Genomic DNA, 12,538 nt, shown 5'->3' with positions numbered 1-12,538 from the left:
CTATTTGAGAACACACTTTGGGGGAGGTGTTGAGTGGGAGGATTTGGAATCCTACATGTATTTAAGAGCTCATACTTATTAATTCAATTGTTCATAGCCTTGATATCTCTGCTCGTTTTTTTTTTTTGTTGTTGTTGTTGTTGTTCTCTTGATATATCAGTTTCTGAGGTTTTGGTAAAATCTTAGCTACAATTATTAATCTGTTTGTTTCCCCCTTCAGTTCAGTCAGTTGTTGCTTGATGTATTTTGAGGCTGATTGCTTAGCACACAAGGGTGGATGATAACCGTGTACTTTTGCCCTATTATTCTTTTTCATCATTCTTTATACTTTTTTTTGCCTTAAATTTCACTTTTCAAGGTGTTATGATTGATATCCTAGCTTTTTCTTTTTTAGATCTGGATTTGTTTATCTTATTTCATCTTCTCACATTCAAACATTTATGCCTTTCTGTTTTAAATGTGTTTACTGTAAATAGCAAATTGTTAAGTCTCAAAAAAAGTGCAGCCGAACAGTCTCTGTATTCCGTGGTGAATCTAATAGTTAACTTTTTTTTGGTCAATTAGGTACTGTCATGTTATATCTAATTTCTACCTTCTGTCCTTCTATTTATTTTTTTTGTGCTTACTATTTTTTTTTTTTTGGAAAGGGAGACTTTCTATAATATTTTCCTCCTTTTCTGCTTTCCATTGTAAAGATAATTTTCTTCTGGTTCAAAAATTGCAATTCTGATTTTGTTCTCATGGTGGTTGCCCTTATCACCCATGGTTATTCCTCCTTGTGGACTTTGTAAACTTACCAAGTTTTGCACAAGCTAAGTACTATAGTAGGTGCTCCTGCCTCTCTCCGCCCCACCCTCTGCCATCATTTAATATTCCACTTCTAGGTCTCTGTCTTCCACTTTTCCCCTTTGGTCCTGATGATCGATAAACACATTTGGTCACGTCTCATTTCTTGTGTCTTTTGCAGCATTTCCTGGTTTCATTTTTCTCCCTTGTTTGGACGCTTCCACTCAGATTGTTTTCAGTGCAGGCGTCTGTGGGTGAATCTTATGCCTGAGGACACTTTTGTTATTCTCTTTAATGCCTCCTGTGTGTAGAGTAGTATCCAGGTAGCTTCGCGGGGTTGAATATTTTGGCCATAGTCTTGGAGTCTCTGGTTAGGAAGTCTACAGTATTTCTCTTTTCTCACCAAACTGACTTATCAGTGGAGTACTGGTCAGCTGGCCATCTGGGAAAACTCAGATTTGTGGCCTATTGATTTCTGGAGTGTAAATACTCCCATCCGGCAAATTTCCAGCTATCTAGGCAATGCCACTAAGTGAGACCTGGAAGGATGTGTTCACAGAGGCATATGTATAACCAGAGCTCGGCAGCTGCTTGGAGCTGGCTCCTCTCTCCACTGTTGACACAGAAGTGAAGGGCTGTGTTGCATGGGCTTCCCTGGTGGCTCAGCAGTAAAGAATCCCCCTGCCAGTGCAAGAGATGTGGATTCGATCCCTGGGACAGGAAGATCCCCTGGAGAAGGAAATGGTGACCCACTCCAGTATTCTTGCCTGGGAAATCCCATGGACAGAGGACCCTGGCAGGTTGCAGTCCATAAGGTCTCAAAGAATTGGATACGCCTTAGTGATTAAACAACCACAAGTAGAACTACTTGGGTAGCCTCTAGATGTTGTACATTTCATAACTCAATTCTTTTTTTAAATCCCATCTATTTCTACCTTGCTTGGTATCCTGGGCCAACTCAACTTGCTTTACCGTGGAGGATATTGAAATATTTAGAACAGCTGAACTTGTTAGTGGTCAGTAATCAGAATGGCATGCATGTAGAGGGTTTTCTGCTCTTAATAAAACCAGATTATAACACTTTAGTGGAAAATGCACGAAAGTGCTATTTTAATAGTGCTATGTCATCACTTGGAGGTTCTGGGGCAGCTGAGAGAGCTGCGAACATAAACAGCCTTCTGGTGAAATTCCCGGATGCCGGACCCTCAGAGAGTCATAACGCCCTGGTCATGAAAATAGAGCCTGAGACCTTCTTGGCCTCCAGGTGTGATCACAAACTCAGAGGTAGCCTCTGGAGTGTGACTTGCTCCCATTTCCTACGTGGGCATTTGTTTCCAGAAGTGCACAATTTTCCTGGAGAAGCTATAATTGGTTGGATATAATCGGGAAGAAAGGTAGGCAGCCCAGGATTCTTGGGCTGGTGGAAAAGGACTGGGATCCTAGGGCTGACACAGGAAAGATAAATGTAGGAAAATAAACGCAGACACCAGCTTTTGCTAAGTATTAGATTTATAAAGAGTTTGTCCCCTGCACCTTGCTTCCTTTCTTCATCTTCTGCCTTAGATCACCCCATCATGCTATCCTGGAAGGATGGAGGCCATGGGCACTGTAAGTTCATCCCTGTTCTTGGAAGGGACTGGTGGGAAGGCTGAGCCACATGCCTTTCACAGAGGGGTCCTGTGTTTTAGGAGCTCAATGTTACAACCAGAGCAACTGAATAACAAAGAGTTGTTCAAGTGGTGCTGGATTAGTCATTTTAGGGTGCAAGACTATACCCTAAAAAATGGGATGAGTTGTAATAACCAGCATTTCAACTCAAATAGAAAACAATGACTATGGTCATTTCTGTATACTTCCCTTTATAAGCAAATCAAATCTTCTGATAACTTTCAACCTATCCTCATCTCTTTTTCTAGAGAGGAGGACTTTTATTGTTTTGCACTTTATATCATACAGTCATTACAATGAATACATAGCTGTTTCTTTCTCATTGTTAAGACAGAATGTGTGGCAAGTGATCCTGTGGGAAAAGGTAAAAGTATATCTTATTTGTTCATCCTCAGGATATATGCTTTTCAAATATACGTTTTATCATAGAAAACCCCTCAAATGGGCACTGTGTGGACAATGTAGGTGAGCCCCATTTTTAAGAAAACCCACACCAAATTGCAAGCTTAATCATTTAATGAGTATGCTTATGAATATTATAAAAGGAAACACATTTGTTTAAAAATATGATTTAAATGTTGAGAAAGATCACGTTTCATTTGATGACATTACTAGTAACATTTGTGATGTAAAGGATGGCATGTTGTCATTTCCAGTGAACTTAGGTTATAACCCCAAGTCAGAGAACATCACGTGTGTTCATCTGTGCTCAGTCGCTCAGTTGTGTCCGACTCTTTGCGACCCCATGGACTGTAGCCCACCAGGCTTCTCTGTCCATGACATTTTCCAGGCAAGAATACTGGAGTGGGTTGCCATTTCCTCCTCCAGAACATTGCATGACTTGAGAATAAATCTCCACACAACATTAAAATTGTCCTGCCTCTTCTCCTGATAGCCCTTTCATCTTTTACTTAACTTAAAGTCATTAGGAAGAAAGCTGAGCACCAAAGAATTGATGCTTTTGAACTGTGGTGTTGGAGAAGACTCTTGAGAGTCCCTGGACTGCAAGGAGATCCAACCAGTCCATTCTGAAGGAGATCAGCCCTGGGATTTCTTTGGAAGGAATGATGCTAAAGCTGAAACTCCAGTACTTTGGCCACCTCATGCGAAGAGTTGACTCATTGGAAAAGGCTCTGATGCTGGGAGGGATTGGGGGCAGGAGGAGAAGGGGACGACAGAGGATGAGATGGCTGGATGGCATCACTGACTCGATGGACGTGAGTCTGAGTGAACTCCGGGAGTTGGTGATAGACAGGGAGGCCTGGTGATGGACAGGGAGGCCTGGCGTGCTGGGATTCATGGGGTCGCAAAGAGTCGGACATGACTGAGCTACTGAACTGAACTGAACTGAAAGTCATTATTTATTGGTATGTTGATTTGTCAGTTTAAAGGAAAGAGAAGAATCAATACTTCTGAGGTGGAAGGGACTGCAAGGCCCCTCTCAGTTATGAAACCAGTAAGAAATTGGAGCTGAGAAGGGGGATGGATCCACCTGAGTGGTTGGAGTTCACTCGTGGCAGAGCTGGAGGCAGATCTGCCCGTGGCCTTGTTGGCTAATTTCCTGATACTGTACATCACTGCACTAAATGACGACAATGTCACCCATCTCTGTCCCCTTCCTGGTGAGTTGTCCTTAAGGATGTGGTTTATTTTACAGAAGAGGGAAGCTTCTCCTCAAAGGGAGCTCTTATGGAGTGAGCTATAGGTACAAAGTTGAAAGTAACCATATTATTGACAAATATTGTGCATCTTGGAACCAAGAGCTTCCTGAATAGTGACTGCGTGCATATTTCCCTGTTCTTGGGAATAACTAGGGTGTAGGCTTGCTTAGGGGAAGAATCACAGAACAGACAGGAGAGCTTAAGTGGCTTTCAGCTTGGGAACCCGGACACCCTGCCAAAGGCTGAATTTACGGGGACATGTATTGGAAAGGGCAACTTAGGAGACATCGTAGGCCTGGTACTTTGTGATGGTCGATGCTCTTCTGTTTTTCTCCTGGGACAGGTGGTAGATGCGGTTGGCCTCTGGGTAGGTGACTCTGCTGAGTGGGAGCTTGTAGATGGCGGGGTTGTTGGTCGTCAGGAGCAGGAAGGTGAGGGCAGAGAAGCAGAAGGGCCAGGTGCAGGGTGGTAATCCACACTGGGAGGAGGGGAACACAAGAGGAGTCTTGGTTACATCAGATGCCCGTGCTCGTTTCATCAGCCTTTCTCAACCAGCTACAGTCCTGGGTAGGGAAGGGGAGGCTTTGTGGGCACTGATTGCAATAGTACTTAATTCACGATCAATATAAATCAAATTGTGCTGGGGGGTGGGGTGTGTCAGTCTGCATTGACAAGCACATATTCTTCAAAATGCAGAACCCTACCAGAACCCTCTTATAACATGCCTCTATGTAGAAGACACCTTTTTTTCTTGGGTGTCTGGCCATTCTTCATTTGGGATAACCTCAATAGCTTTTTAGCAAACAGCCTGAAAATCCAACTATGAAGCAAGTCAAACCATTGCCCCTTCTCCTCCACACATCCATTTATCACAAGCAGCAAAAACCTCAGGGAATGCCATTGGAGGAATGAGGCCAGGTGTGTGTGCATGCTCAAAGATGGATCTGCTGGGTGGGACTCAAAGAGCAATGACAGCCTCACACTAGAACTGTAGCCTTAAGGAACACCCACGACTGATGATTTCCACTCTGTGAGTCTTTCCAAAGCCCTGCTAAGGCTGTGTGGGGTGTTTCAAGTCCTACAGAGGGAATGATGTGGGCTGGGAGTTCCACAGACCCAGATCCAAATCTCAGCTCCAGTCACCTTTGTGGGAGCCATTTCCTCTTTCTGAAAACTATTTCCTCAATAAGAAAATAGGCATAAACCTATCTACTTAAAGAGTTGGTGCCTCGTGCATACTAAGCGCTCAATAAATGGTCTTCATTTGTGGTCACTGTCGTCCAGCAGAGGGCAGCCCTGTGAAGTTATGGGGCTGCACATGCCGAGGCTGATTAGAAAGCAAAACTGTGCAGCTCCTCAGTGCTCTCTTCTGTGGAGGTGTGAACAGTCTCATAAATGTAATTCAATACTTTTATACCCTGTTCCTCAAGGAGACTGGGAATTCCTTCAGAGTGAATTAATAGCCTGCATTTTTTTGTATCCCTGAGAGTGGACAGCCACAGTATCTTAAACATAGTATGCACACAGAAAGTAAACATGATTTTGTTTTGAAAAATGTCTAGATTGAGTGGTGTAACCTGTAACTTCTCTGCACATAGAGGAAGGGGCAATTGACCACAAGCAATCAGGAGCCAAAGCCTCCTGTTTGCATCATTTCCAGTATCTGGTCTGAGGAAGGACACATAGCTATTGGATGGACAATTAGGTGAAAGGATGGGGGCAAGAAGAGATGAAAAAGCCTGGAGCAGACAGCAGCCTCAGACACCAGGCTTCATCCTGTTTCTGGTGATTGGCTAGTTAGCCCCAGCTCTAATGTACCCCATGGTGGGGGCTCACTACCTGAGAGTTTCATTCATTCCACATTTCTTGAGCACCTACTATGAGCTGAGAACTGTAACAAGCACTAGAGATAAAGACAGGAATACAATCAGGCCCCTGTTCTGAAGGGGGACAAGGGCTGAAGGTGGAAGAGGACTGGTGTGTACTAGACTCATTACAGTGTCATTTGTCATATGCACTTTGTCATATGTCAAATGTTATATATCATATGTCAAGTGTCATAGCAGATAGGCACACAAAATGTGATGGGGCCCAGAGAAGGGACTTAATCCAGCAGGGCACACAGGATGGTATCAGGGAAGTTCAGTTCTATTGCTTAACAATTTCCTTCCTATGCTATGTCCAAACCACCCAATGTCACTGAGGGTGGAGGAGAGACTTAAACAGGTGTTAGTGAAATTCCCATCTCCACCCTCACCTGTAGGACCATCAGGACTTTTCCTGGTGGCCTGTGATGAGCCTTCAATGCTTATGGAGGGGGAGGCATCAACTGTAGGCTGAGCCCCATGTGCTCTGCAATAGGGCCTGGGCCCCAATGTGTATATGGGGCTGGGGCTGGCCATATGGCTCCCCTGGACTTCACAGGCCACCTACATTGGTGCTGAGACAAAGGTTCTCAGACTGCCGTGCAAGTGCTCAGCCACCAGCTCTGGCTTCTCTTGTACTTGGCTCCCTGTCATCCCAGAAACCTTGCCTCATGACACCAGACCCAGTAGTTGCTGTGGGATGAACAAAGATGTACACTGGCCCACAGGTTAACTGGGTGTTGATCCAGAAACATAGGGGAAAAATTAAATAATCACATTTTAAAATTAGTTGTGGAGGAGCTTGACTTACAAGAAACTTATAAAATATGAGTCTGATTTATAAGATCATGCTCTTCACACTGTCCTTCTCTAAGGAGGCCCGCCTGCCCCCTGACAACAGGATCTGATGGACTAATGTAGACATTTCCACTTTTGAGGCCTGGCTCCTTCTGTCTAGTAGATGCTGAGGAGAGTGTGATTTGAGACAGTTTAGTTGAGTTCAGTCGCTCAGTCGTGTCTGACTCTTTGTGACCCCATGGACTGCAGCACACCAGACTTCCCTATCATTCCAACTCCTGGAGCTTACTCAAACTCATGTCCACAGAGTCGATGATGCCATCCAACCATCTCATCATCTGTCATCCCCTTCTCCTCCCACCTTCAATCTTTCCCAGCATCAGGGTCTTTTCCAATGAGTCAGTTCTTCGCATCAGGTGACCAAAGTATTGGAGTTTCAGCTTCAGCATCAGTCCTTCCAATGAATATTCAGTACTGATTTCCTTTAGGATGGACTGGTTGAATCTCCTTGCAGTCCAAGGGACTCTCAAGAGTCTTCTCCAACATCACAGTTCAAAAGCATCAGTTCTTCGGCGCTCAGCTTTCTTTATAGTCCAACTCTTACACCCATACATGAATACTGGAAAAACCATAGCTTTGACTAGATGGACCTTTGTCAGCAAAGTAATGTCTACTTTTTAAATAAGCTGTCTACGTTGGTCATAACTTTCCTTCCAAGAGCAAGGATCTTTAATTTCTTGGCTGCAGTCATCATCTGTAGTGATTTTGGAGCCCCAAACAATAAAGTCTGTCACTGTTTCCACTGTTTCCCTATCTATTTGCCGTGAAGTGATGGTACCAGATGCCATGATCTTCGTTTCTTGAATGTTGATTTTTAAGTCAACTTTTTCACTCTCCTCATTTACTTTCATCAAGAGGCTCTTTAGTTCTTCACTTTCTGCCATAAGGGTGGTGTCATCTGCATATCTGAGGTTATTGATATTCTCCTGGCAATCTTGATTCCAGCTTGTGCTTCATCCAGCCAAGCATTTCTCATGATGTACTCTGGATGTAAGTTAAATAAGCAGGGTGACAATATACAGCTTTGACGTACTCCTTTCCTGATTTGGAACCAGTCTGTTGTTCCATGTCCAGTTCTAACTGTTGCTTCCTGACCTGCATACAGATTTCTCAAGAGGCAGGTCAGGTGGCCTGGTATTCCCATTTCTTTAAGAATTTTGCACAATTTGTTGTGATCCACACAGTCAAAGGCTTTGGCATAGTCAATAAAGCAGAAATAGATGTTTTTCTGGAACTCTCTTGCTTTATCGATGATCCAATGGATGTTGGCAAGTTGATCTCTGGTTCCTCTGGCTTTGCTAAATTCAGCTTGAACATCTGGAAGTTCGTGGTTCATGTATTGTTGAAGCCTGGCTTGGAGAATTTTGAGCATTACTTTGCTACTGTGTGAGATGAGTGCAATTGTGCAGTAGTTTGAACATTCTTTGCCATTACCTTTCTTTGGGATTGGAATGAAAACTGACCTTTTCCAGTCCAGTGGCCACTGCTGAGTTTTCCAAATTTGCTGGAATACTGAGTGCAGCACTTTCATAGCATTATCTTTTAGGATTTGAAATAGCTCAACTGGAATTTCATCACCTCCACTAGCTTTGTTCATAGTGATGCTTCCTAAGACCCACTTGATTTCTCATTCCAGGATGTCTGGCTCTAGGTGAGTGGTCACACCATCATGGTTATCTGGGTCCTGAAGATCTTTTTTGTACAGTTCTTCTGTGTATTCTTGCCACCTTTTCTTAGTATCTTCTGCTTCTGTTAGGTCCATACCATTTCTGTCCTTTATTGTGCCCATCTTTGCATGAAATGTTCCCTTGGTATCTCTAATTTTCTTGAAGAGATCTCTAGTCTTTTCCATTCTATTGTTTTCCTCTATTTAATTGCATTGATCACTGAGGAAGGTTTTCTTATCTCTTGCTTTTCTTTGGAGCTCTACATTCAAATGGGTATATCTTTCTTTTTCTCCTTTGCCTTTTGCATCTTTCTTTTCTCAGCTATTTGTAAGGCCTCATCAGACAACCATTTTGGCTTTTTGCATTTCTTTTTCTTGGTGATGGTCTTGATCACTGCCTCCTGTACAATTTCATGAACTTCCATCCATAGTTCTTCAGGCACTCTATCAGATCTAATCCCTTGAATATATTTGTCACTTCTACTGTATAATTGGAAGGGATTTGATTTAGGTCATACCTGAATGGTCTAATGGTTTTCCCTATTTTCTTCAATTTCATCTGAATTTGGCAATAAAGAGTTCATGGTCTGAGCCACAGTCAGCTCCTGGTCTTGTTTTTGCTGACTGTATAGAGTTTCTCCATCTTTGGCTGCAAAGAATATAATCAATCTGATTTCAGTATTCACCATCTGGTGATGTCCAAGTGTAGAGTCTTCTCTTGTGTTGTTGGAAGAGGGTGTTTGCTATGACCAGTGCATTCTCTTGGCAAAACTCTGTTAGCCTTTGATCTGCTTCATTTTGTACTTCAAGGCCAAATTTGCCTGTTACTCCAGGTATCTCTTGACTTCCTACTTTTACATTCCAGTCCACTAAAATGAAAAGGACATTTTTTTGTGTGTTAGTTCTAGAAGGTCTTGTAGGTCTTTATAGAACCATCCAACTGCAACTTCTTCAGCATTACTGGTTATGGTATAGGCTTGGATTACTGTGAAATTGAATGGTTTGCCTTCAAACCATTCAGTTGAATGGAAATGAACAGAGATCATTCTGTTGTTTTTGGGATTTCACCTAAGAACTGCATTTCGGACTCTTTTGTTGACTATGATGGCTACTCCATTTTTTTCTAAGGGATTTTTGCCCACAGTAGTAGATATAATGGTTATCTGAGTTAAATTCACCCATTCCAGTCCATTTTAGTTCACTGATTCCTAAAACGTCTATGTTCACTCTTGCCATCTCCTGTTTGACCACTTCCAATTTGCCTTGATTCATGGACCTAACATTCCAAGTTCTTATGCAATATTGCTCTTTACAGCATCGGACTTTACTTCCATCACCAGTCACATCCACAACTGGGTGTTGTTTTTGCTTTGGCTCCATCTCTTCATTCTTTCTGGACTTATTTCTCCACTGATCTCCAGTAGCATATTGGGCACCTACAAACCTGGGGAGTTCATCTTTCAGTATCCTATCTTTCTGCCTTTTTATACCGTTCATGGGGTTCTCAAGGCAAGAATACTGAAGTGGTTTGCATTTCCCTTTTCCAGTGGACCACATTTTGTCAGAACTTTCCACCATGACCCGTCTTTCTTGGGTGGCCTTACATGGCTCATAGTTTCATTGAGTTAGACAAAGCTGTGGTCCACTGATCAGATTGGTTAGTTTTCTGTGATTTTGTTTACTATTGTCTGCCCACTGATGGAGAATGATAAGAGGCTTATGAAGTGAAGTGAAGTCACTCAGTCATGTCCGACTCTTTGTGACCCCATGGACTGTAGCCTACCAGGCTTCTCAGACCATGGGATTTTCCAAGCAAGATGACTGGAGTGGGGTTGCCATTTCCTTCTCCAGGGGATCTTCCTGACCCAGGGATTGAACCCAAGTCTCCTGCATTGTAGGCAGACGCTTTACCCTCTGAGCCACCAAGGAAGCCCATAAGAGGCTTATAGAAGCCTCTTATAGGACAGACTGACTGTGGGGAAACTGGGTCTTGTTCTAATGGGAGGGGCCATGTTCAGTAAATCTTTAATCCACTTTTCTGTTGATGGGCGGGGCTGTGTTCCCTTCCAGTTGTTTGACCTGAGACCAAACTATGGTGGAGGTAATGAAGATAATGGCGGCCTCCTTCAAAAGGTCCCACGCACGCACTGCTGCACTCAGTGCCCCGACCCTGCAGCGGGCCACCACCGACCCACACCTCCGCCAGAGACTCCCGGACACTCACGGGCAAGTCTGGGTCAGTCCCTTGTGGCGTCACTGCTCCTTAAGATCACGTATTTGAAGAAATGAAGAGCTTCCCTGATGGCTCAGTGGATAAAGAATCTACCTTTTCAACATTTCAGATGTAGTCTTGCAGGGATTGCAGTATCTGGGTGGCTTAATTTTTTCCCTGTATCTGATAGATCTGCATAATCATCCTAGCAACCCACAGTGGAGGATCTACACAATGCAAATGATTTGAGACGAGAGATGGATTGGGGAAGGGTTCTTGGAAGAGGGGCTTGGGGAGCCGAGAGAACATGGGGGAGGGTGTGAGGCATGTCCTTAGCCCTGTTGACTCACCACAGACAACATGTTAGCCAGGGCGGTACCCAGATAGGCTGTAAACAGTGCTGCAAGAGAACAAAGAAATCGTCAGGAAACCAGCAGTGCCTCAAGTTTATACATTCTCTCCCCATACATTTTATGCCACAAATGCTATCTCTTGGGTTAAAAAAAAAAATTGAGTTACATTTCCATTGCTTGGCAGCTTTGAAAAGTGTTAAATTCCACGCAAATGCCGGCATAACTAAGACAGCAGATGAACTTTGTTAAAAAGGACCAGAATTTAGCTGTTACAGTTCTCCTGGGTCCTACCACCTTGCATTCTAGCAAAGGAGCATTTAGCAGCATAAACCATAAATGAGTGTTTTACTATACAGCCAAGGCGTGTGAATCCCAGAACTCCCTGCTGGGATATTTCATCACAAGTTATTAACATAATATGGGTTTCCAGGGAGGAACAGCATTCTGTAAGCTTGAGGAAGACCAAATATGCTTGCTGGGCTTTGCATGTTGAGGGCATCTCCAGGCTAGCCACTGGGGAGACCCAAGAGCTGGTGGGAGGTCAGGGTCTGTGAAAATGGGCCACAGTAGTTGGGATTTGCTTCTGAACCCTCAATTTCTCCACTAAAAACATCCCAATGGTTCCTAGGATATTAACAACAGCAAACCTTTATTAGAGAGTCACTGAATACCCCAACCACACACCTACAAGGACTATTTGAAGGTGCTGTGGTCAATGTTCTGGTGTTTAAGGTTAACTGCTGTATCTGATGTAAATCACCCATTCCTCCATATAAAGATTAATTTACACAAGAGTTGCTTCAATCACCTGCCTGGAAAGCAGGAATCACAGACAACAAATGAACAACCTCCATCAAAAACTCTGTCTTTGTGTGGCTGAACACTTTGCATTCAGTGAAAATAGTTTTTAAAGTACTAATCACTAAAGGACTATTCAAAATAGTTTAAAATAAAAATCCCTTTATAAAGAAAACAAATCCTCCCATTTATCTTTGGAGGCTCAGCAAAAGTTTTGCAGGGTGGTTTCCCTGTGGGCATAGACGCTGGTGTCATTTGAGGTGGATAGGGAACTCTGCTGGCGGTACCCACCGCAGGCGATGGCGAGGAGGTGCGTCTGCCAGGTGATGACGTAGAACATGCCTCCTATGGCGATGCAGGCCAGCGAGCTGTTGAAGCCACATAGTCCGAAGTAGATGGAGTCAAAGGGCGTCGCGAGAGTGAGAGCTGGGGGAGAAGACAGGCTGAGTGCTGCGTGGGGTCGAGCGGGCCCACTAGCCCTGAAGTCCCCCACCGTTCTCAACTCAGACAGTTATCAGTACCCCCAAGTATTTATGAAAAGGACTCCTGGCTATTCAGTGGGAAAACATCTAAAGCAGACAAATGGCTTTAGAGTCACATGCATATCAGTGCTTCAGCTGGTATGGGTATGAGACTCTTTTGAGTAATGATCTGAAGTTTGATTGAGCAGT

General features: G+C 43.7%; 1 protein-coding gene across 2 annotated transcripts in view; it reads right to left on the bottom strand.

Annotated features, from left to right (window-relative positions):
• Positions 1-4,392: 4,392 nt before the first annotated feature.
• The window catches only part of SLC14A2 (solute carrier family 14 member 2), a 70,299-nt gene continuing 62,153 nt past the window's right edge, over positions 4,393-12,538 (bottom strand). For both annotated transcript variants that reach the window (XM_019986467.2, XM_019986468.2), the window contains 3 exons: positions 12,159-12,293; positions 11,067-11,116; positions 4,393-4,593 (listed from right to left, as the gene is read on the bottom strand). In XM_019986467.2, the coding sequence (XP_019842026.2) occupies positions 4,393-4,593; positions 11,067-11,116; positions 12,159-12,293 (386 nt within the window). The remainder of the gene's footprint in view (positions 4,594-11,066; positions 11,117-12,158; positions 12,294-12,538) is intronic.

Source organism: Bos indicus, chromosome 24, assembly GCF_029378745.1.
Source record: "Bos indicus isolate NIAB-ARS_2022 breed Sahiwal x Tharparkar chromosome 24, NIAB-ARS_B.indTharparkar_mat_pri_1.0, whole genome shotgun sequence".
NCBI classification, from domain to species: Eukaryota; Metazoa; Chordata; class Mammalia; order Artiodactyla; family Bovidae; genus Bos; species Bos indicus.
This window is presented reverse-complemented; position numbering and strand designations above follow the sequence as displayed.